Here is a 27,098-nt window from a genome sequence, read left to right on the forward strand (position 1 = left end):
AGCTTGATCCGTGAGTAAGTCGCGTTCACGGTCGCCTTGAAGTGACGTAAGCAGTGTCAGTGAACGCAACCACAGCGGACATGGCGGCGCTGCTGAGAGGTCTGCGGGCTGGAAGGGCACTCCGGGGGCTGGGCAGCGGTAAGACCGGACTACCGTGGCCCTGTTGTCTCCTGTCTGTAACGAATTGTCTCGAAAACATCCCGTTTACGTCCATTTCCTGTTTGTTTTTACCTGTGCAAAGTGAAAACGGCTAGTGTTGACGTTAGCTTGTTGTGCTAAAGTCACTAGTCAGAGAAGGTGATCATGGAGGACGGAATATGTTTACTTCTGCTGCTTTTACAGAAACACCGCATGCAACAGATAAACAGATGGTTGGTGTTTGTTGGGCTAGACTCGACACATATTTTGCATGGTAAAACAGGCTGCAGGGGGCGTCTTCTCTGTGGTTATGCAAGTGTGTTTAACCTACATTGTCTAAATATAGCTGAGGTTTACAGGCATGAAAAACTGATCTGTGATTTAATGCATTTAAAAAAACTGCATTTTAGACCATTATACTGAATAACAATAACACAAAACTTTTCATTTGATACTGGAAGAACTAAATTTTAACTAAATATGGGATGCTGAAATCAGAAATCCTCTTGTACTTTAGGAGTTGGAGCCATGTGAACATGTTAAAAGGGGGGGGGGGGATTAATTTAACTGCATAATTATTGTTTATTCTCATTCTGAAGAAAATCTGTGCTACATGGATCAAATTTACCCATAGATATGAACATCAAACCCAGTATAGAATAGCAGATTCCATCAGTTTGACTCATAAATGTCTCCTGTGACATTTTGTAGGAACCAGCAGTTAACCTTAATGTTTAGGCTTAATCACAGTGGTACATGATTTCCGTTTCTAGTTTGACACTCCTGCTTTAATCTATGTGGAAGTAATGATTTGACGTTTATTGTGATAATATCCACATTTGTATTTGTATTTATTTATTTACTAACAGGACAGTGTGTCTTGGCATTAGTTACAAAGAACAAGATGCGTAAACCAGATTTAGAAGAGAAGCTCATTCCATCTGTTCTCCTGGACAAACGACCAACATAATAAAACATCACATAGATTACGAAGCACTAATACACCGGAAGGAAACCGTTAAACATGACAGATATAGGAAGGTTTGCTCAGGCTGAACAGTTACAGCCAAATACATAAAAAGGGGCTTACATTCTAAAAGTACAATTGCATTTCCTTGAATAAGAAAAAGATATAAAAGAAAAAAGAAGAAGGAGAGGAGGAAAAAAAAGAAGAAATACATAAATTGGCTAACATCAACTGAAATAAATGTGTTCATGATGATGACATTTTTACCGTATTGACCCGCCTTTCCGACTCATGTTTATTATAAATTGCTTGTGACCGGAGTAATCTCCTCATGGAATTTTGTTTGCATTGTTCTCAGTTGAAAGTTTCTGGTCATGATTTCATCCATGTGTTTGTGTTTTCAGTGGTGGCTCCTCCAGTGGCTCAGACCCGTCACTGCTGCAGCCTGAGGCGAGGATTCCACTGTTCAGCCCTGAGGCATCAAGACGAATCTAAAACAGACACACCTTCATCCTCTCTCTTCCTCCTACCATGAGCACTACCAGGCTCACTCTGCGGAACAGGACCATTCAGCATCTGACCCAGCAGCAGAGGAGGCTTCCAGACCCAACACCAGGTCCATAAAGACACAACAATGTCCATCATCAATATGATGATGATAAATTTTATTGGAACATAATAGGAACAAAATATAAAGGGGGACAAAAGGCAACGAGAAATTACAGATCTGAACGGAACACTCCACTATATTGGCAGCAATAAATTAACCCCCAAAAAAGATGTCACACAATGTACAACTATTTCATTGTGTCTCTTCAACAAACCTTATGTCTTGAATGCAGAGTTAATGTTACACACATCCTGTTCTCCGTCTTTGTTTAATTTATGATAAAACATCCACGTTTTAGAACAGACTTGAGTTTGGACACGACTAGTTGCTCTTCTTTGACAACGGGTCACCAGGGTTAAGGCCACTTTATTTATTATTTTTGAACATATGCACATTTTTATACATTTTGTAGATTCTATTCTGTGTATATGTTGTCCTGTTTTATAGTGTGTTTTTACTGTTGCATGCTTTCTCTTTTGCACTGTATAGGACACTACTCCAATTTTGTTGTACTGTGTACATAGTATGTTGGTGCAATGACAATAAAGATTTATCTATCTTATCTTACAGTTACCATGACGAGAGTGGAGAGCAGGATGAAGAGTATGAAACAGAGGAGCAGCTCCAGGCTCGGATCCTGGTAGCGGCGTTGGAGTTCGTCCCGGTTCACGGTTGGTCCATGGAGGCCATCGCAGCCGGAGCCGAGGTAGAGACACTCACGACTAAGAATAAACGCTGAAAAACAAACATTTGATTATTATTGTTCATCTAAGTCAGGTTCAACATCCAGACCAACGTGATCTAAAGTGGATCAGACCAGTAAAAAATAACATAATAACCTGTAAGTAATGACAACTACAAACATTTCTCTTTATTTTAGTGCAAAAAAGTGAAAATTGGATAATGAAATTAAAGTATCGTTTCATAAAAAATGAGAATAACATAAACAACTTGAAATTTCTAATTCAATTTAAACAATATTTGGCCTCAGGTTATGATTTGCATATGCACATTAGAAACTTACAGATCACAATGAATCTACAAATACACAAAACATTTAGTAACAAGTAGAATATTGATAAAATTACACAATTTTTTCTTAAGACATTGCAGGTTGTTCATATTCATTCACTTTTTTGTACTAAAATACAGAGAAGAATTATACTTGTCATTATTTATAGGTTATTCTATTATTATTTTACTGGTCTGATCCACTTTAGATCATATTGGTCTAAATATGGAACCTGAACTAAAATGTTTTTACACCATTGATTGTTAATATCCACAAACAACCTGAAATTTCTTCTTCAATTTTAACAATATTCTGCCTCTGTTTATCATTTACACATGTGCATTATAACTTAGAGATCACAGCGGATCTACAAATACACAAAACATTTAGTAAAGTTCATCTCGAACTGAAAAATATAGGATTTAACTTCATAATGAAATCAGCTTAGACTGGACTCAGTGACACCATTGACTGTTAATGTCTTCTGTTAATTTTAGTTTTTTCCCAGTTTATCCCACAGGCCGGACTGGGCCCTGTGAGGGGTCCATTTTGGGCCGTGGGCCATATGTTTGACACCCCTGATCAAGCTGATCTACTTATAGATTTCAGAAACATTTCGATTCTTGGCCTTTGTTAAAAACCACCAGCTGTGATGGATGATAACTGATTTGACCTTTGACCTTTTACTCCAGACTCGGGTCTGTCATCTGCTTCCACTGGGATGTTTAACGGAGCTGGAGACCTGGTCTTACATTTCTCCCAGTGTAATTCACAACTGACTGAGATCCTGGCAGAACAACACAAACAGGTCCAACTGGGCCAGGCAGAGTGAGCACACACACACACACACACACACACACACACACACACACACACACAAACTAACTTCCTATATAGGTTCAATATTAAATCAAATACACAACCCGGACAAAAAATTCAGCTTCTGGATAAAAAATTCCCCTACTTGATATAGAATAGAATAGAATAGAATAGAATAGAATAGAATAGATAGAATAGAATAGAATAGAATAGAATAGACAAGCAGTAGTAAGTGCAACAAAAGTAAACATGCCATTCAGTCTGTGCATCATATAAAACCTACTATTAAAGTACAGATAATATTCAGAGTCCAAATCAGCCCAGTTTCAGAGGGATGGGTGTATCTCAAGTAAACTCAACTAGACTAAAGTATAGTAAAACTAAACTAAAAGATGTTTAAAACAGACTAAAATTAGGTAAATAAGTCTAAAATATCTTCAAACCAAATTATTTGATTGTAAAACCACACTAAACGTTGGTAAAACCAGTATAAAAGAGAGTAAAACCAAACTAAAAGATGGTTAAATCAGACTAAAAGATGATAAAACAGACTAAAGAGGGTTAAAACTGACTAAAAGATGAAGAACAGACTAGAAGTGGTAAAACAAGTGTAAAAGATTGTAAAACCAAAGAATTTAATGGTTAAACCAGACTAAAAGTTGGTAAATCCAGTATAAAAGATGGTCAAACTCAACTAAAATGCTGATAAACATTCCATCATCTTTAACTCAATTTCACAGATATTTCTTACAAACACTAGTTCATTTGTTAATATTAAGTAGAAAATCTACATATAAACCCTTTAAACACACATCTGTTCATGTACTTAGAGGCTGTAATGGTCATGTACAGTATATTATCAGTCAGTCAGAGGTGATAGAACCATGTTGTGATTGTGTGTGTAAATATGTGTGTAAACGTGCTGTTTCAGACCAAAGGAGACCGCAGACTTCCTTAGAGACGCTGTTGAGACCAGACTGAGGATGTACATCCCATACATGGAAACGTGGCCTCAGGTACAGACCACTGACCACCACCTCCACTCTGCTGTTTTTATGCCATCTGCCGATCGGCTGTGATCGACTGTGAAGGCGTCGGCTTCGTCTTCATAAGAAATTTCTTCAAACGTCTTCTCTGATAAAACTACTGGTCGGATTCATTTCAAATTTTATAGGTAGCTTCCATCCCTTTACTTTTAATGGTCCGTATTTTAATGGTTTATAATATGCAAATGGTAAGAGATATCAGTATAGTTCCTATTGATCACTGACAGAAGTCATATGGACTTTGATTGTTTATTGTTTATTGGCATGTATACAAGACAATAAAAACAATAATAATAACAGTAAAAGACATGGGGAAGCCAAAAACCAAAGTGGTTTATCGTGGGCCTCCCCAAAGACTTGAAATAAAAAAAGTATTTGCAGTGTCTAATATGATATAATCATAAATAAACAAAATTAATTAAAAGAAGGAAATAAGTCAGAAAAAAAAAAACCTAAACTAAATACATCGTAAGCAGTGCACGTAGAAATAAATAAGAATCAACAAAACTATGAAACGAAATTCGGAATGAAACTAATCAGTTATCTAACTAAGAAAAATGATAAATGAATCAAGAAGAGCAAACAGATGAGGTGAAAGTAGTGCATGGATGTTCTATGAAATCCAGTTTTAAGAGTTTCTTGAATCTGGGTCAGAACACACAGGTTTGCTGTGACTGGGTTAAATGGTTCCATATGATGGGGCCCCTGTACAGGATTGTAAATTGTTTCTGATTGCATTTTATCATAATCAGTCTTAGTAGATTCCGCTGTCTTGTACTATGGTGATGAATGTCTGAGTTGAACCGAAGCCGAAGTTTGTATTGATCAGGTAAACATGAACTGTTATTAACAATTTTATGGACAAATAAGGCAATCTGAAATTTGTTGATATCATACAGTCATAACTTTGAAGTGGTGAAACAGACCTGCTGAGTGTGCTGTAAAAGTAGCATTGGCTGCGATTCTGACAAAGCGCTTTTGTAGTTGATAGAGTGGTTTGACAGATGTTGTGTATGTACTAGCCCAGATAATATTGCAATATGTTAATGATGATTGAATTAGTTGAGTTCTCCTCCAGTGAAAGTACCGCCCACTTCTGTTGTTAGGTTGATCTCCTGCATCAGAACCACAGGACTGGAACACAGACAGAACCTGACAACCTCACACATTCAACTGGGGATTGATTCAGACAGAACACGACGCTGACAGACAGAGACACTGGAACTGTTTTTATTGTGTTGACTTGTGTGTCCGTCAGGCCATGAGCATCCTGCTGCTCCCTCACAACATCCCCGACAGCCTGAAGCACCTCTCCACCCTAGTGGACGACATCTGGTACTACGCTGGAGACCGGTCCACAGATGGAGTGGACCCCGTCACCCTCCATCCCACTCATCCTCTGATCACTCCTTCCTGTCCCCCATTCATCACAACCCCCATGATTTCCGGCCCGCCACCTCCCAGGTTACTCCCTGTGTTATTGGGTGTTGTACCATAGCAACACCATCACTCAAGTAAAAACGACATTCCTGCTACATCATCAAAAGGAGTGTGGATGTAATTATTTTTCTGTTGTTTTGGGCCATGGCTTAGCCAAAGCTAAGACAGAATATTTGGTATTTAACCCTTAAAGACCTACAACTGTTGTTTGTTGTAACTTTCACATACATTTTTCTTTACATCTAACCTTTCCTACATGATTTATCTCCATTTATTATAATATCAACCTCTGTATTTTGCATTTTTCAGTGTAAATCAGGTATGTTCTTATATTTAATTTACTGATCATGGAGATGTTCATTAAAGCTCAGAGTAAATTCAAAGGTTATTATATCAAAAACAGACAAACTGAAGAAATAGTGACTTTTTCTGTCAAATCTATCATTAGCTGAACATAAAAAGGAAGTGTGTTCATCCACTGTCATTGATTCAACACCATGGGTTTTACTGGTGAATCAATGTTGTAGAAGATGACAGTGTTTCCATGGTAACTACAGAGCCTCTGAACGTCAAAATGGGTCATATCTGATGACCATGAAAACATGACAATCTGTATTTCATGCCAATTATTTACATAGGATTAATGGATCAACAGGTATTAAACAGTTTAGATCAATAGATGCGGCTGTTTAGGTCTTAAAAATACTTAAAACACTGAAACAAAACTGTAGCGAGAGAAAGAGTTAACAATAATATCATCTTCCCTGGTCTCAGCCTTTGAGATATAGAAAATAAGAAAAAAATCAACATACAATGGGAAATGTACAAGAAAATTACTAAAAATTATTACAAAATTGAGCAAAACTGTCAAGAAAATGAACAAAATAATCAATAAAATGAGCAAAATAATAAGAAAACATTGAGATAATGAAGAATTTGAACAAAATCACTGAGAAATGAAGAAAAATTATAAAAATGAATTAAATTTGGTGTAATAAGTTGACCTTTATTTATTTATTTTTTACTGTCTAGGCTCTGAAGTGTCCTCAAAGTATAGAAGTTCAAATTAGCCGTGTCATTTTTGTCTTGTTAAATATGAACTCTGTACACATATATAAACACTTACAACGTACTTCATATTTAACACAGTTTTTGTCGTTTTTGTGTTATTGCTTATTGTATTTCTGTGCATTTCGGTTTCATCCAGTTGCTGTTGGCTGAATGTTTTGATGTCGTTCATGTGAGAATTGATGCAAAATTAAAATAGATAATGGGCAATTCCTTTCAAATGCCTTAAAAGTATAGAAAAAAAAGCCCCTGTTTGTAAAATGTGTCCATCCCATTATAAAATGTTTGTGCTGACTCTGAGACTGCGTTGTGTTGTGTTTGCAGATGAACTGGTACACCAAACGGGCGGCGCTGACGGGCATCTACAACACCACTGAGCTGGTCATGGTTCAGGATTCGTCCCCAGATTTCCAGGACACTTGGAACTTCTTAGATAATCGCATTCAGGATGTGGTCAACATGGCCAGCACCGCCAAACAGGTAAGAACGAACCTGAATCGGAGTCAGAATACTTTATTAATTCCATCCAGAGTTTTTTTTTTTTTTTCTAACTGCACTTTTTCTGTTTTGAAAACCCTTAAAAAATAATTTTTGGGGTAGTTTTTGAGGATGGAATTCATTTCAGTGGGGAAATTTGAATCATAAAACACGTAATTCACATAATGAACACAGTCATGGAACAAAGTAAACTCATACTTTGCGGTTAAGACACATTAAAGAGATGTTTAGGAATGTAAAAATACTCACCATTCAACAACCAATAACATAATGGCCAAAACGTAATGTACAAACTCCTGAGTTCATTCACATGCTTTACTATGAAGTATCATTCAAATGCAGTTTTAGTGAAGACTGAATCATTTTAGCAATTCCATAGAGAAATTTTTGGAAAAAGTTAAAAGGAACTGTTTACCATGAAACAAATATAGTAAATTCCTTTGAAAATGCAACATGAAATTATGAATTTTCACATTTAAGCAAATAAACAATATTGTAAATAAGGCTTTTGCATAACAACTAATTATCAAATTGTCTCTTACAACCGTAACACTGGTCTACAAGGAAAATGCTTCCAGAATAAAAGTAATGAAATTTTACCACATGAGAGTCACTGATAAAGAAAAATCAAGTCAAAATGCTGGTTGGCTCAACTTTCCAAGATACAGCCTTGGGTCAAAATGTGAAATTCAAGAATTAACAAGAGAATGGGTTTGACTCAAAAGGAATATTTGTCTCAGAGCTACAAGATCTACTTCCAAACACTGTCTGCACATTAGAATACATTCACTTTACAGGTTCTATTTAGTGGAAGATTTAAAAACTATTATAGAAATGCACATAAACCAATATGTATGTGTAATAACACAATCATATACCTTGAAAACATCAGCAAACTGGCATTTTGTCATTTATTTTCCAATTAATCGTATTAAAATACGTAACATCTAGCACATTTAATCTCTGAAGCAAATCATTTCTAAAAAATTATAGACCAATGTTATTAAGGAAAGAGTGTTGCATCGTATACACCCATGATGAATGAATATGAGGACTCAGAATCCACTCTACCTATTTTTGATGAACAAACTGAACAAAAACTGCTCAAAAAATCTTTTATATCCAAGAAGTACTATCATATTGATGTATTATTATATTGTATTCGAAGGATTTTTTTAATACTAGGCCAATAAATAACTTATTACGTTATTGTCAAAAGGTTCTCATGTTATTGTCTTTATTACATGTAAAATGACTCCATTATTGGTTGCTGCACAGCTTATTCTAATCATATTTGTGTTCCACTTGTTTTGTAGGTGCAGTCAACGGGTGAAGCCATGGTGCAAGGGCTCATGGGAGCTGCTGTAACTGTAAGTTTTTGTAACACTATGATATTTTCATTGTATGACATCCATCTCAGTTGTGCAGTACATAGAATTAAATAGTGACAACAAACCTTAAAGCAGGGGGGTCAAACTCATTTCAGTTCAGGTTCCACATTCAGCCCAGTTTGATCTCCAGTGGATCACATCAGTAAAATTATAACATAATAGCCTATAAATAATGACAAATACAATTTTTTCTCTTTGTTTTAATGCAGAAAAACCCATTAAATTCTGAAAATACTTACATTTACAAACTATCCAAACAAAAAAGATGTGAATAAGCTGAAAAAATAAATTTCCATAGAAAAATAAGTGCAATTTCAATAATATTATGCCTTAGTTATCATTTGTACATGTGTATTAAATCAGATCTACAAATGCACAAAACACTTAGTAATAGGCAGAATTTTGTTAAAATTGCACTTAATTTTCAAGTTCATATTTGTTCAGGTTATTCACATTTTATTGTTAAAGGAGAGTTTGTAAATGTAAATATTTTCAGAATTTAATGTTTTTTTTTGCACTTTTGGGAATTTAGGAGTTGTCATTATTTACAGGCATAATGTAATTTTTTAGTTGTTTTTTTTTTTTTTCACTTTAAACCAAGAAGAAAATTTGGAGTCATTATTAATAGGTTATAGGTCTAACCTGTGTTTGTTTTGTGTTTGATAGCTGAAGAACCTCACAGGTCTGAACCAGAGGCGATGATGAGCAGCGCCTCCCCCAACCGAAGAGCTTCCTGAGCTGAAGAACAACCCTGTTTTTTTCCTCTATTTCTGGAAAAGTGTAGCTCATCAAGGTGTTGGATAACGAGTTCAATTCATCACGCCCATAAGAGACCAGACCGACTTTATTTTATTCACTTTCCTCTGCTCAGAAGATCTTCCCATTTGTAATAAAGATACAAGGATCTCTAATTTTGTTGCCAGTTAAATTAGGACTTAAATAAATCGCTATTATTGTGTATTTACTTTCTTGTTTCATTGTTTTAAGTATTGTTTTAAGACCCAAACAGCCACAGGGGACCAATAGCATCCACTGATCTAAAATATTTAAGAACTTCTGATAATATCCTATCAATACGTGTAAATAACTGGTGTAAAATACAGTTTGTCGTTTTCATGGTCATCAGATATGACCCATTTGGACGTTCAGAGGCTCCGCAGTTACCAAGGAAACACTGTCATCTTCTACAACATTGATTCACCAGTAAAACTCATGGAGTTGGATCAATGACAGTGGATGGAAACACCTCACTTATTTTCAGTTAATGAGAGATTTTGCTGGAAAAAAAATCTTTCTCAGTCTTGATATACAATACTTATGCTCAGGGACCAGCCAGCATCATAAAAGCTTTAATGTAACTTTTTTTTTGTGAGCTCTAGATATTTTACCATTTAAATAGGAATGAGTTGAATTCACTTTTTTATTTCCAAATTTAAAGCTAGAAGTTAGAAATCAATCAAGCCACAATTTCTTGAGGGCTCGGCCCAAGGGATCAACAAAGTTCAGTCAATCTAATCATGATGACATTGAACCACTAAAACTACTTTTTATGTGCAGGAATGCCAGTAAATTAGCTATAATTTGATATCTTAATCAAGATACACTAACTTGCTTTCCTATTTTTTCTCTGTTTTGTGAAACAGTACATTTGAAAATTAATGGATAACAATGATTTTATTTTAGCATTAAAAATATAATTTTGGTTAAAAGGCTTCTACATGCTAGTCTGTCAGTTATTACAGAAACATAAAAAATATATGGTTTTGGTAATTATCAGTGGTGTTAATTTAGGGTGGCTGTGCCATAAACTTTACATTGGATGGTGATTTAATAAATATGTGAAGCACTATAAGAACATTTGCATTTAGGTTCTATGAGCATCTTTTATGATGAGTGAAATAAATGTAGGAAAAAAAACCTGATTTTCATCAAAAAATGTAAAGAATAATGTAATAATTGGGGATATGTCACTTACGAAAATTTAAATAAAAGAAAAAAAACATTTAGAAGTCGTTACAGAAATGGTTACAGGTCATTAAAGCTATCGAAATATTTGAATCCCTTTTAATTCGAAAAGATTCAACCGGAACAGCGTGACCCGGAAGTGAAAAGAAGACCTGCCTATTTTTCCTCTGTATAACCAATCAGCAATGGCGTTTACCATGTTTTGACCAATCAGCGAGGGTAAATATGTCGACGGAGGTCTTCAATCCGAAGCAGCGGCAGTGGAGTCAAGTGAACAGCATTTGACACGTATTATTGACTTATTTCACTCCTAAAATGCCGTATGCCAACCAGCCGACCGTGAAAATTACAGAATTGACAGACGAGAATGTGAAGTTTGTCATCGAAAACACTGATTTGGCGTAAGTGTTGTTTTATTTGCCTATTAGAACAGCGCGTGAGGCCAAGAGCGGCCATTACTGTTATCAACAATGACAATGGAATCAGTTTTAATACGGAAATTAAACATTAAGGTGATTTATCCGCTAAATTATTAACTCACTCTTGTGCCCTGGTCTGGGCACAAAAGACTCACCTCTATATTTCAATTATGTCCCTTCATTAATTTTATATCAATATTTTAATCCTAAATTAAGGTTTTTGCTCAATAGCTTCCAGGTCATGTGACCTGTGGACTCCAAAAATTATTTATAGCCCTGGTCTGGGAACACAAGACACACTCTTTTATTTCAATTATATACTTTCCTTAATTTTATATAATTTTTTTATTCATATTTAATGGTTTTTGCTCAATAGCTTCCAGGTCATGTGACCTGTGGACTCCAAAAGGCCTTTGTTTATAGCCCTGGTCTGGGAACACAAGACACACCTCTTAAATTTCAATTATATCTCTTCAGTAATTTTATACCAATTTTTTAATCCTAAATTACAGGTTTTTGCTCAATAGCTTCCAGGTCATGTGACCTGTGGACTTCAAAAGTCCTTTTATTTATAGCCCTGGTCTGGGAACACAAGACACACCTCTTATATTTCAATTATGTCCCTTCATTAATTTTATATAAATTTTTTTAAAGATAAATTTCAGGTTTTTGCTCAATAGCGTCCAGGTCATGGACCTGTGGACTCCAAAAGCGTTATAATTTGTAGTACTAGTCGGGGCACACAAGACACACCTCTTACATTCAATATATCACTCATTAATTTTATATCATTTTTTAAATCATAAATTACAGGTTAGTGTGGGTCAATTTTTTTTGTGACGGTCCCTAAACCCTCGCAGTGAGAAGCGGGTGTCCGGTCCTCGGCCGCTCAACCGGGGTAAGCCTGAGGACGGCCGATGATGGTAGTGGAGAAGGAGGATACCCGCCGAATATAGAACGTTAAACTGCCGGCCCTCAAGCTTGCTCACCGGGCGTAAGCTTGAGCGGAGAGTCGGTGGAGAGGGTGGAGCTGAATATCGAACGTCAAAGTGACTTCCCGCGGTACCCGACCAGACCTCACACGTCTCCAGTGACCAAAACCATGTGGTTAACTAAAATATTAAAACTTCTGAACCATTAGTCCTATCAGTACATGATCAGGGGTGTCAAACTACATGTAAAGAGTCCAGTCTGGGTCATGGGATGAATTTGTGACGTAAAAATTACACTGCAGATATTAACAGTGAATGGTGTCAAAGTATTTTAGATTGGGGGCATATACAGACAAACATGATCTAAAATGTGTCGACCAGTAAAATACTAATCATAATAATGTATAAATAATGACATTTCCAAGTGTTTCTCTTTGTTTTAGCGTAAAAAGTAAACTTGAATATTACATTAAGAACTATTTTCACAAAAATGTGAATAACCTGAACAAATATGAACAACCTGAAATGTCTTAAGAGAAGTAAGTGTAATTTCACCAGTATCTGCCTGTTATTGAATGTTTTGTGTATTTGTAGATCTACTGTGTTGTGTAGTTGTAATTTACATGTGGAAATGATAAGATGAGGTATAATATAGTTCAATTGTACACATTTTTATCTGAAACATTTGATTTGTTTGCGGTCTTCTACTATGAAGACAGTTTGGGTTGTAATGTAATTTGCTAGTCATTAGGGACCGAGCCGAAAGGTAAGGCCCTCTCACACAGTGAGAGGCCTTGCCTGCAAGCAAGGCCCTATTGTTTTTCATTCGTTTTTTTTTTTTTTTTCCGCCATCACTTTAAACTGGATTTTGACCCCCTAACATGCTCCAAAACTCACCAAATTTGGCACACATGTCAGGCCTGGCGAAAAATTTGATAAAATGAAAAAAACCCCATAGGTGCAAAAATGGCCTCTCTAGCGCCACCTCTGTGAAGAAAAACGGCAACTGCCCTAGTGGCCAGTAGGAAAGTCATACAGACATGGAACAAATGCCAAAATGTTGGTTGGACATTGCTCTACAAATTATCCACTGACACCTATGAGCTATCTTCAACAGGAAGTTCGCAATATGCCTTTCAAAATAAAATTTTTAAAACTAACTCCGATGACACCGTTTGTCATATTGACTTCTAAATAGCACCAAAAGATAGAGTGAACTCTCCTCAAAAAAGTGATCTCATAACTTAGTCTTAACTGTCTTAGTTTTTTTTTTTTACGAGCCCGCAAAGTTGCGATGTTTGGAACTCATTTTTCACTTTGGAGTTTTTCCCTACATATGACATATCTACGCGTTCACGGGACTCAGCACAACACTCACATGCAAAAAATTTGGAGATAGGGTGTACGGTTATTGATTTATAACAATTTGTTTCTTTTCATACTTTTTCCACTTTAGACTGCCATTTGACCCCCTTAACATGCTCCAAAACTCACCAAATTTGCCATGTATGTCATGGCTGGTGAACACTTTGATTCAATATCAAAATTAACCCCTTGGGTGCCAAAATGGACTCTGTAGCGCCACCTTTGTACTAAAAAACACACAAAATCTACCCTAGCAGCAAGTAGGAATGTCACAGAAACATGAAACAAATGCCAAAATGTTGGTCTGATTGAGCCGACAAATCATACACTGACACTCATGAGCTAACTCCAACAGGAAGTTGGCAATCTGCCTTTGAAAGTTACGCTATGTTTCTGCAATTACTGCTTAGTCATTTCAGACTTTTTAGAAGAAAGTTATATATCATTAAATTCCCACAATCTGCAGAATCCAAACTGAAAGAATTTTTCAGATACGACCTACGGTTATGGAATTATGGTGATTTTTTTGAAGAGTATGTTTAGTTTCACTTTTCACAATGACAAGGTTCCTATAAAACTCTTCCTGGTGCACAGCTGTATGTGTCTCTCTGTAGTGCGGTGGTTCATGTAGCTGCCTATGGAACAAGAAGACCCTGGTTCAAGTCCCAGACAATCCAAAATTTATTTATTTATTTTTTTAATTTTAAAACAGGTTTTACTGCATTGTATTGTGGATATTGGAAATTTTGCACACATTCAAAAGTACACGGACTACATTTTTTCAAAATAAAACCCCAATTAAGAATAATACAAAATGTCTTACATAATTTCTTTTCATTTTTATGACCAAACACTCAACTGTTTTACAATGTTTCTTCATTCAAAAGTACTCTTTCTCACAGACACACATGCTCACACAATAGGGTTTTTCCAAAATAAAAGCCTTAAATGTGGTAAATCATCACTTTTATACTCATTTATTCATACAATTTCAATTCATTTTTCAAACTGATTCTTTCTCTCACATACAAAACAAATGCACATACACACAGTAGGGTTTCCAAATAAAAGTCTCATTTAAAGGTGATGGTGGTTTCAGCAGAGGGTCACTGTGTTCTGTACAGATGTAAGGAGGACAGACACTAAAGGGTGGGAACTGGTATGGGGACGGAGAGGTGTGAGTGGAGCTGAGGTGTCAACGGTCACGGGAGGCGGATCGCAAGGGAGGCGGATCGCCCGGGGCAGGTCCCACCCAATGCTGCTTGCAGCTTTAATTACATTCTGTTTTTGTTCACATTTTACTTTGTTGGAGCTGGAGTTGTATCCTATCAGTAACAGGAATGTGATAATATTGTTTTGTTGTTTTTTTTTTCCAGGTTGCAAACTCTCTTCGTCGTGTCTTCATGTCAGAGGTTCCAACAATAGGTAACACTTTATAATTTTAAACCAGATTTGTTATTGTAGTGTTAATGCAGTAACACATACAAAAGATCTGATAGAGCAGAGATGGAGAAAAGATGGAAAAAAAATGTGCCAAACAAAACAATAGAGAAGACGTAAAAGAAGAAATCACATTAATGCTGCCTTCAGGTGCTATCAGGAGATGATCCTTTCCACTTGTGAACTGGAAATTATGAGTGTGTTGTGTTCAAGTGCTTTTGTTATCGTAGTAAAATGAAAAATCCTGGCTGACGCACAATTTATGGTGACCTGCTACTTGGGTAAACCAGTTTGGATGTGTTAATTCATCTGACAGCATTTTTATATAATTTTCTTTTTGGTGAATTGTGTATACTATAAATGTGCAAAATCATCATCTAACAGCAGCAGAACATTAATAAAACATTGTTTATCTTTGCCATGAATCCGTCGTTGCTCTGCATTATGTTGAAAAGGTCAAAGGTTATTTTCATCTTGTGTATCAACATTTTTTCCCCAGTTCTCCAGTGGAAAATACAACACAAGGGGGCATTCATGTGCAATTTTTGAGTTTGTAACAAGTATTTCCCATAATTCCTAATGCATGTGAAGGCAGGAAAAATGCAGAAGGATGAAACAGACATTAAAGATTACAAGAAACAAAACAACCAGTGTCATAACTGAAGCTGTTTTATGGTTATTGAAGCTACAGCAGGGACTGAGTGGAATTTAAAGAAGTCATTTTTGCAACAGTGTTTTATTTGTCTTTTCCTCACCTGTTGGACTTAACTGGTCCCGTAGAGTTCAGGAGGAAGTTCTTTTCATCCACTTTGTTCAACTATTTATAACAAGGGCGTCAAACATGCGGCCCGTGGGCCAAAACCGGCTCGTCAAAGGCTCCAATCCAGCCCATGAGGTTAAAGAATTACACTGAAGATATTAACAGTCAAGGGTGTAAAATTCATTGTATTTCAAGGGTCACATTCAGCCCAAAATGACCAGTAAAATAGCATAATAACCTATAAATGCTGACAACTCCAAATTTGTATGTTTGTTTTAGGATGAAAAGGAAGATTACATGATAAAAATCACACGATGAAAATGTTTACATCTACAATTTTTTTTGTATATTCCTATTTTAAATTTACTAACTATTTATATTTTATATTTTAAGCCTATTTGCTTATATTTATACTTTTATCTGCTTGTGACGGGGATTGCTGTCAAACAGATTTTCATTCATTGTGTAATCGTGCAACGATGAGAAAGTGTCTGTCTGTCTGTCTGTCTGTCTGTCTATCTGTATCTATCTATCTATCTATCTATCTATCTATCTATCTATCTATCTATCTATCTATCTATCTATCTATCTATCTATCTATCTATCTATCTATCTATCTATCTATCTATCATTAAATTCTGCAAGTATCTAAACAACCATGAACAAACTGAAATTCCTAAGAAAATCAGTGTAATTTTACCAATATTCTATTAAATGTTTTATGTACTTGTAGATTCCACTGTGATCTGTAACTTGAGGCTTAATATGTTAAAATCACACTTTTACTTTTTTCCACTAAACAAGAAAAACATTTAGTTATTATTTCTAGGTTATTATTTTACTGATCCAGCCCATTTGAGATCTGAATGTGGAACCTGAACTAAGATGAGTTTGAGGCCTCTGATCTATAACAGAACCTCTTCTAGACTTATGTATGTTGCCATGGAAATGTCCCCCTATAAGTAAATGACCAGTATACTATCACTAACCTTTTTAATCCTGTTTTGCGATGCCTGGATGAGTCTCTTCTGTTTGTTTCCATTCACAAGCTATTGACTGGATCCAGATTGATGCTAATTCATCAGTTCTCCTGATGAGTTTATCGCACACAGAGTCGGTTCGTACAAACATCTGTGCTTCGAAATGACTTGAATGATATGATTTTTTCTACATTATTGAAGTTTGATAAAAGGTCAAAGGCTGTAACCTGTGTTTCTTCTGTTAGGTCTCATTCCTCTCACTAGTGACGACATCGTGGACAAAATGCAGTATTCAAGGGTAAGTGCATCATCACATGGACTCGTTCAAACTCAACTCACACGATAAGTTTTTCATCTCCACCTGCGTTTTAGCTTAAAAAACCTTCTCCTGATATGACAAAGCAGAAGGAATTATAGAAAACATTTCCAATATAGCCCATCTGATGTTAATGTCATCAATAGTAGCTGATAAATGTTCAGCTAAATGTGTCAGTATTTTGCATCGGAATTGCATTGGTTAGTTTGGTTTAAATTGTATCTTTGCTTCCAAAAATGCCTCAGATATGGTTGTTAATTAATTTGTCTCATCATTGATTTTTTTTTTTATTTTATTTTTTTATCCCATGACTATGATTTAAATGTTCTTACTGTAAATTTCTAAAATATTTTTCATGCTCTGACTGTAAATAATTATTTTAAAATAAAATCTCCATTAAACTTTAAGGAAATATTGATGTTTATAAATTATATGGACAAAAATATTGGCACACATCATGTCTACAGCTGTAAGATGTCCTGTTTGTGATGATTTGAGATAAAAACAAATATTTCTTGAAAGTTTAATGGTAGATTTTTCTTCCTAAGTGAGATGTGAAGAAAGTAGATGGTTAGCTGCGGTAGAAAAAAATGATTTAGTAGATCTATTATTGCGCGCGCTTTCTCTTTCTCCTCTCTCTCTCTTTATATTTTTTATATATATATATATATATATATATATATATATATATATATATATACATATACATACATACATACACACACATATGTATATATGTGTGTGTGTGTAGTTTGTATATATATGTATGTGTGTGTGTGTGTGTGTGTGTGTATATATATATATGTATATATATAATATATTGTGGTGTGTGTGTGTGTGTGTGTGTATAAATATATATAGATATAATATTTACACACACACATACATACCTACACCAGTGTGAATTAATGCTAACATCAGCTAATGCACTGAGGTAAGCTAGTTTTGTTGTAATTAAATATGTTAAAGTACATGTGAGAATCCTCTGATGGTCTTGTTAATGTAACTCCTTAAATATAACCACATCAGAGGTGTCTGTCAGAGGGGAACATGCGTTTATCTAACATACTGAGCTCTGAATGTCTGAAAATCCTGAGCTAAAGCTGCTAAAGCCCCACATAAAACCCAGCAGACACTCATCTGTCACCGTGGACACTTTCATGACTCGTTCTGTTTGTGCTCCTTTATTCCTTCAGGACTGTACCTGTGATGATTTCTGTCCTGAGTGTTCCGTGGAGTTGACCCTGGACGTCCGATGCACTGAGGACCAGACACGACACGTCACCTCACGGACCTGCTGTCCCAACAACCCCCGAGTCATCCAGCGTGAGTCCAGTACCCACCAGGACATGAACCTGTAAACCCAGATCAGACAGAGCTGAGATGCCAATGTTTACTCTGTTTATTCTGTAACTTTATTTGGTTTTACTATACTTTAGTCTAGTTAACCATCCTGAAGTCTAGTTTAGCCATCAAATAGTTTAGCTTTTACTGCCTTTTAGACCTTTTTTTTTTCACCAAATTTTAATCTAGTTTTACTTTTTTTTTTCACTAGTTTTACCAACTTCTGGTCTGTTTAAACCATCTCTGAATCAGATTTTAGTATCTTTAGTTTAGCCATCTTTAAGCCTGGTTTTACCATCAAATAGTTTGGGTTTTTACCAATTTTTAGACCCCCCCCCCCCCACACCCCACCCCCACCCCCACCTTTTTTTTTTTTAAAACCAAATTTTAGTCTGTTAACCATCTTCTAATTTAGTTTTACTGTCTGGTTTTACCAACTTTTACGCTTTCAACTATATTTACCTCCGCCAAGGAGGTTATGTTTTGCCAGGGTTTGTTTGTTTGTTTGTTTGTCTGTTTGTTTGTTTGTCTGTCCGTTAGTGTGCAACATAACTCAAAAAGTTATGACAGATTTGGATGAAATTTTCAGGGTTTGTTGGAAATGGGATAAGGAAGAAATGATTAAATTTTGGTGGTGATCGGGGGGGGGGGGGGGGGGGGGCACTGATCAGCCTTGGTGGAGGTCTGCGCTCTCCGAGTGCTTCTAGTTTTATTTGATTTTACTATACTTTAGTCTAGTTTAACCATCCTTGAGTCTGGTTTAACCATCAAAATTGGTTTTTACCATCTTTTAGACCCTTTTTTGACCAAATTTTGTCATCATCAACCATCTTGTAGATTAATTTTACTTTTTTTATACTGGTTTTACCAATTTTACTGTGTTTAAACCATCTCTTTATTTGGTTTAACTATACTATGCTGCAGCAGAGCCACCAACCTGAGGGGTTACGCCGCGTAGACGCTGAAATGCCGTCTTTTCTCCTTTCTTTCGTTTTGGAGTTTAACTTTAAAGGTCATATCTCAGGATCTAGTGTTATAGAGAGTGACAGCTCCCGACCAGGACCGCTACTGTTGTGACTTTGTGTTTGGCAATTTAGGGTTTTAAAAAACCCGGAAGAAGACCTTTGTGCTCAACATGGTAACGCTCAGGATTTATACCCAATTAAATTGAAGAGTGCGGGTACGACTGGACTCCGGCAAACTGTTGTGGATGAGCCTGGAGAGTATGAGGCTGGGATCTACCACCAGCAGCCAGCTCCCAAGCCGGACCGGGATCTACCACCAGCAGCCAGCTACCAGGCCAGGCCAGGATCCAAGCTAACACAGGAGACATGGCAACTAAGAAGCTTGCAGAAGACATGGAAGAAGTTAGAAGTCTTGAACTTAATATCTGAGGAACTAAGCAAGGTGGCAAAACAACAGAGGGGACTACTGGATTTGATTGAGGAAATGTGGAAATTGAAGGTGGTGATCAGGGAAAAAGACCAAGAAAATAGACAAACTGGAAAGAAGAGTAGAAGATTTTGGAGCAGTGCATAAGGATGGATGATTTAATGATAACAGGACTAAAGACAAACCATCGCACTTATGCAAGCATCACAGCAGGTGACAAGGACGGTGAGGATGCATCAAACACTGAATTACACTCTCCGGAGGAACAAGTTATTAAGTTTTTAAACAGCAAAGATATTCCTTTACACCGTAAAGATATAGCTGTTTGTCACACCTTACCCCAAAAACAGAGTAAGAGGCCAAACATTATTATTCGTTTGGTGAGTAGAAAACAGAAGATTGAAGTTCTTAAGCATGCAAAAAAACTTAAGGGCACAGGGGTGTACATAAATGAACATTTAACAAGAGAAGTGCTGCAATTGCAAGGACAAGCAAGAATCTTGAAAAAGGAAAAAAAAAAATCCAAGACACGTGGGTAAGAAATTGTAAGGTAATGATAAGACTAAATGGTACTCCTGAACGGGCGAAAGTTGTTGTTATTAGAGATATAAACTGAGCTTGATCAATACAATGAAAATGAAGAACAAAGTACAGAGGTGGACCAGTGGAGATATGTCATATCTGAATTTTGTTGTGATGGAGCTATGAGGTCAATTATTGTTGTGGATTGAAATATGAGAATGTGTGAATACACTGAATTTAAGTCTTTTGACTTTCAAGATCACAAACCCTATGTTTTAGAGAATGATATTGATCCAGAGACCCACTTCTACCAGAGCATTAATACAACATGTGAATATTATTCAGAAGACAAGTATAAGTCTAAAATTAAGGGTTTTTTTGGTGATTCACTTTAATAGCAGGAATCTTTATAGTAATTTTGATAAAAATTAAAGACTATTGCAACAATTTCAGCATAAATTTAGTGTAATAGCAAGTTCAGAAGACGTGGCTGAGTGATGAGAAAGGGTTACATGATGAATTAGAAGGACATGAAATGTTTGGCAAAACAGAGCCAATAAAAGAGGAGGAGGCGTGGCCCTATTTGTATTAACTGATTTGAAATGTAGATAAATGGTGATTTGACAGTTGCTATAGACAATCTGATGGAATGTGTAACGGTTGAAATTAAGATGGAAAAACATAAAAACATATTTCTTAGTTGTATTTACAGGACACTGGGGGTCATGCATTGAGAAATTTAATAAGGAGATTACTGATTTATATGAAAATATTCTGATAAGGTGATTTTGGTTTGTGGTGACTTTAACATTGATTTGCTGAAATGGAATGAACATGCAAAAACGGCAGAATTTGTAAATACTATGTTTAGTTTGAGTTTTCATCCTGTAATTACAAAACCAAGTAGAATCACATTGGAAAGCGCAACATTGATTGATAATATTTTTACAAATATTATTGAGGGTGAGATAACGGGTGGTCTATTTCTGACTGACATAAGTGATCATTTACCAGTTTTTGTAGAATTGGAAATGAACAACAAATTATCTTTAACCAACTATAAGCAAAAACCTTGTCTGGTTAGAACAAAGTCACCAGAAGCAATTATGGCCTTAAAGGAGGAACTAATAAATTATGACTGGCATGAAGTTTAGGTGATGTTAATGAATCATATAATGCTTTCTTAGACATATTCCTGACATTGTACAACAGACATTGTCCTGTGAAAGAATATAGACAAAATTTTAAAAAGAATAAGAAACCATGGTTAACTAAGGGATTGGAAAGGGCTTGTAAGAAGAAAAACTGGCTCTATAGGGAATTTCTGAAGCACAGAACAAAGAAAAAGAGAATAAATATAAAAGATACAAAAATAGATTAACAGCAATCATAAGAACACATAAAAAAGCCTATTATGATCAGTTGTTAGAAAAACATAAAAATGATATTAAAGGCACTTGGAGAGTGTTAAATGATATGATTAAAAAAAGTAATAAAAAGGATTTTTCTGCATATGTTGTTAAAACTGGTGACACTGTGATGGAAAAACTTGAGGACATTGTGAACGTATTTAATTACTTTTTTGTTAATGTCAGTCCAAATTTGGCAAAAGATATTACCAAGTGGGAAAAGGATGATAAAAACTTGGATTTTGCTATCGAAAACAATTACTCAATGTTTCTTGGTGGAGTTTGTGAAAGTGAAGTGTTGGAAGTGGTCAGGAAATTTAAAAATAAAAAAATCTACTGATAGAAATTCCATTGATATGTCACTCATAAAACAACTGATAAACAGTATCCTTCAACCATTCACTTATGTATGCAACAAATCATTTCAAACAGGCACTTTTCCAGAAAATATGAAAATAGCTAAAGTGATTCCAATTTATAAAAATGGTGATAAGCACATGGTGTCAAATTATAGACCGGTGTCACTGTTACCACAATTTTCTCAAATTCTTGAGAAACTGTAAAGAGGTTAGATGACTATGTAGATAAATATAGGATATTAAATGATCATCAGTACAGATTTAGGAAAAACCGATCAACATCTTTAGCAGTAATGGAATTTGCAGAAAATATAGCAACAGCGGTGGATCAGAAACAACATACTGTTGGTGTTTTTATCAATTTAAGGAAAGCATTTAACACAATTGATCACTCAATATTACTCCGGAAATGTGAAATGTATGGTATAAGAGGTGTGGCACAAAACTGGTTAAAAAGTTATTTACAAAATAGGTCTCAGTATGTATCAATTGGAAATACAAATTCAGAACTTAGAAAAGTAACCTGTGGGGTCCCACAAGGTTCAGTTCTGGGACCCAAGTTATTATACTTTATTTAAATGATATTTTTATGGCATCTAGTAAGTTAAAATTTATAATATTTGCAGATGACACTAATTTGCTTTATTCGGGAACAAATATGAAACAAATATTAGAAACTGTGGAAAAGGAATTGATCAAGTTAAAAAAATGGTTTTACATAAATAAGTTATCACTTAATGAAGATAAAACAAAATTTATGGTTTTTGGTGGTGCTAGGGGAAATTATGATATAAAACTGAAAATTATGAAATTGAAATTGAAAGGGTGTATGAAACAAAATTTTGGGAGTGATTATTGACCATAAACTCTGTTGGAAACCACAAATAGAATATATCAACGCAAAATGTCCAAGGCTGTTGCGATTCTTTATAAAAACTCGAGACTTGTTAAGCAAAAAATGTTTGATATGTTGTACTGTTCACTTGTAATGCCATATATGTCATAGTGTGTGGAAATATGGGGCAATGTGTATAAAACTAATATAGACCCGATAATTAAACTCCAAAAAAAAGCTATTAGAGTCATAAACAAAGCTGGTTATCTCCAACCAAGTAATCCACTTTTTGTAGAATCTGATTTACCAAAATTTTTTGATATTGTATATTTAAAAACAATGGAATTTATGTTTCGTGTTAAAAGTAAAAATCTTCCTGTTTGTATTCAGAAAATTTTTAAGTTAAGAGAAGGAAATTATAATTTAAGAGGGATGTTTGTGTTTGAAAAATGTAAGTAAGAACAAACGTTAATATCACAGTGTTTCTGTTATTGGTGTCAAACTATGGAACGAACTGAAGGATGAAGTGAAATTGTGTAGCTCACTGTCGAGTTTCAAAAAGGCTTTAATTTGTCAAATTCTTAAGGGCTATGAAAGTAATATGATTACAAAGTGACTTATAACACCGAATGTAGTATAATTTGTGTTTAAGTTTAATCTGCTGCAACTTCAGGTGTGCACTTGGAGTAAGGATGGGAATAGGAGAAGCAGAAATAAGCCTCTGGCTTCAGCTTCTTCCTTTTTCAGTTACAAATTGTGTTAATTTTATGTTTGTTTGTTTGTTTGTTTTTTTATATGTATGTGTTTTTTAACTGAAATAAACATTCATTCATTCATTCATTCATTCATACTTTAGTCTAGTTTAACCATCAAATAATTTTGTTTTTATAATATTTTAGACTTGTTTTACCAAATTTTAGTCTGTTTTAACCATCTTGTTATTTTAGTTTTAATGTTTGTTTTTTTTTTTTTACTGGTTTTACCAATTTCTAGTCCGTTTAAACCATTTCTTTATTTGGTTTAACTATACTTTAGTCTAGTTTGTCCATCTTTAAGTCTGGTTTAATTGTGAAATACTTAGATTTTCCCATCTTATGTTCCATGTGCATGTTTTTCTATATAATTCTGATCTGAGAAGCAGACAGATGAGCAAGTTTGTTGTGTTTTTCTTTCACTGTTTTATTTTTAAGTGTTAAATCCAGATGTTTCCATTGTTGTGCAGGTGACCTCCAGGAGTCGGGACAATGACCCTAATGACTACGTAGAGCAGGATGGTGAGCTGAAGGAGTTGTTTTTTTAGTTTTATTTTCCCCTTAAATCAGAGGTTGGGCCTTCATCTGGTCTGTGCTCTTCCTCCTTGCAGACATTTTACTGGTCAAACTCCGTAAAGGTCAGGAACTGCGACTCAGGGCGTACGCCAAGAAAGGCTTCGGTAAAGAACACGCCAAATGGAACCCGACGGCGGGGGTGTCGTTCGAGTACGACCCCGACAACGCACTGAGACACACTGTTTATCCCCGACCTGAGGAGTGGTGCGTTACCTGTCCGTCAAATACACTTCGTGTGTGATTATTACTGCACTGAAACTCACCTGACCGTCTGACTTACAGGCCCAAGAGCGAATACTCAGAAATAGAAGAGGATGAGGTTCAGGCCCCGTACGATCCCAACGGAAAACCAGAAAGGTAACGAGAATGTTCAGACAGGGGTGAAGTGGAATCAGTCAGACAGGTACAGTAGAACCTGTCAGTACCAGACCACCGTAGAAGGAGACTTTCACTGTAACTGTGACTCCTGAGTATTTTAGTCTGTAAATGTAGGTGGAAATGGTCAGGAGGAGCAGGTGTTCCTCCAACAGGTGGAGCCTCCACAGGTTCAGATGGAGGAGCAGATGAGGAAACTCTACAATGAGGACAGAGAAGGAGGAGGAGGAGATCTGGACCAGGAAATGAAAACTAGTGTTTCAAAGTGGACGGAGGAAAAACCATCCAGATGAATGAAGTTGAGGAGGTGCAGCTGCTTTATTTAGTGACGATGGTCTGGAACATTTAGGAACCTTTTTAAAAATCAGAACAAAACAGATTTATCTGAATAAGTTTATAATAAAACCACTGGTAAGAGCAGACAGTGATGAAAGGGAGGGCAGAAAGAACAAATTAAATGAAGAGAAAACGAAAGAAATTCAACTATATGACGATTAATGGAAGGAGATTCTCCTTCAGAGAATAACCCTCTTCCTCCTCCTCTTCTTTCTCTTCCTCCTTCAGTGGGGAAAATTGATTCATAAAACAAGTAAACTGCAAAATGAGCTCGGTCACGGAACAAATTAAACTCTTACTGTGATGTTCTGCTGTACGTGACTTCAAACCGCTGTATAAATGAGTGGACGCTGTCATAAGGACGTGTGAAATGTAGATTTGAAGCCTTGAGTTTTGGCCATTGCCATCTTGAGTTTTTTTAAATGAACATATTTGGACATGAGGGGGTGGAGCTGGAGTAGAGGAAGAGGAGAAACTCACCAAGATAATACCAACTTAATGGAAACACCAAGAGGGGATGTAGTGACTAAAAAGAGGAAACTAATGCTACAAAGTGACCAGATTGGATGAGAGCCATAAAGAAACAACTTTTAGAGTCAGAAAATAACTGATAAAATAAAAAATAATTTTCTCCAGCTGTAAATGTAAATAAATGTCAGTGGTTCTTCTACATGGGTGAGTTTGATTCTGAGGCTTATGAAGGTATAAAGTTATTATGGGATGTTCTTATTGTTGCTAAGTTGCCATTTGTTGATGCAGAGTTCAGACTAAAGTGTGACAGTTCTGACCTTGTTTGTAGGATTACAAACAGATCTTTAGTTCAGCTACTGACAACACAAGCCCAACAGAAAACAGAGGTGATTTGTGGTTTTACAGTCTGCTTCATCTAAAAACAGAGCTAAGCTAACAGAGCTATAATGTAAACTCTCAGCTGACGCAATACATCAACTTTATAAGACACAGTGTTATTTTAGCCGCTGTTAAAATAAGCGTCTATGAGTTTTGGTTTGATTAAAACTTGATGATTCCATAATACAGATGTGGAAACGATGAGCTTTATCCTTTATTCAGTGAGTGTTACAGTCTGTGGATGTGTAGCATTGGTTCGTTGGTGGTTTTGGTCCTTAGTGTGTTCTGGTACCAGACTGACCCCTGCTGGTCAGAGATTGGAACATTAATATTACACAGAACCAGTTAATGTTATTCCCAGATAAAGCTGAGGTTACACTGACATAGACTCAGAGTTCTAGAGTCATATTAAGCCTGTTTTTTGGACATTCAATAAGAAAACTGAACCCTGCTAACCCCAGCCCTCCTTCACAGGTTCTATTATAACGTGGAGTCTTGTGGGTCTCTGCGACCTGAAACTATCGTCATGTCGGCGCTGGCTGTTCTGAAGAAGAAGCTGAGTGACCTTCAGACTCAGCTGAGCCATGAAATCCAGAGCGACGTCCTCACCATCAACTAAAGGACCAGTGAACCTCCTGAATACTGACTCTGGATCAGTACGTCCACAAAGACTGATGAGTTTATACAACCAGTCACACTGGTCTCAAAGGATTCACTGTAAAAAGAATTTTAAGGTTTTTTGTCAAACAGAATTGCAAATGTACAATAATTCCAAAAATAATAGAAATAAAACAAATGATAGATCTTTGAGATAAAATGTGGAATTGGTCAGATGTGTTTGTGTTTGTGGGTTTGACGCCAGAATCAGAACCTGGAAATGTGTGAAACCTTTTAAATTAGTTTAACCAATTACCAAATTTTAGTCTTGTTTTACCATCTTTACTTTGTTTTACCATCTCTTAAAACATCTCTTCATTTGGTTTTACTATACTTTAGTTTAACCATCAAATAGCTTGACTTTACCATATTTTACACTTGTTTTATCAAATTTTAGTCTATTTTAACCATCTTATAGTTTAGTTTTACTGGTTATACCAATGTCTAGTCTGTTTAAACCATCTCTTGATTTGGTTTTAATGTACTTTAGTCTAGTTTAACCATCTTTAAGTCAGGTTTAACCATC

The 27,098-nt window shown here is 35.8% G+C and overlaps 1 protein-coding gene and 1 pseudogene across 1 annotated transcript; both read left to right on the forward strand.

The window, feature by feature from the left end:
* The first annotated feature begins 56 nt into the window (after positions 1–56).
* LOC115416665 (ubiquinone biosynthesis protein COQ9, mitochondrial-like) lies at positions 57–9,952 on the forward strand. The gene is given in 10 exon segments (XM_030130512.1): positions 57–138; positions 1,510–1,621; positions 1,623–1,721; positions 2,286–2,425; positions 3,423–3,555; positions 4,478–4,562; positions 5,851–5,955; positions 7,425–7,580; positions 8,915–8,968; positions 9,656–9,952. Coding segments are annotated over 10 exon segments (978 nt in total). The 5' UTR covers positions 57–80; the 3' UTR covers positions 9,692–9,952.
* Positions 9,953–11,197: 1,245 nt separating this feature from the next.
* On the forward strand, positions 11,198–26,687 carry LOC115416667 (DNA-directed RNA polymerase II subunit RPB3-like; annotated as a pseudogene).
* Positions 26,688–27,098: the final 411 nt, after the last annotated feature.

This window comes from Sphaeramia orbicularis, unplaced genomic scaffold, assembly GCF_902148855.1.
Source record: "Sphaeramia orbicularis unplaced genomic scaffold, fSphaOr1.1, whole genome shotgun sequence".
Lineage (NCBI taxonomy): Eukaryota > Metazoa > Chordata > Actinopteri > Kurtiformes > Apogonidae > Sphaeramia > Sphaeramia orbicularis.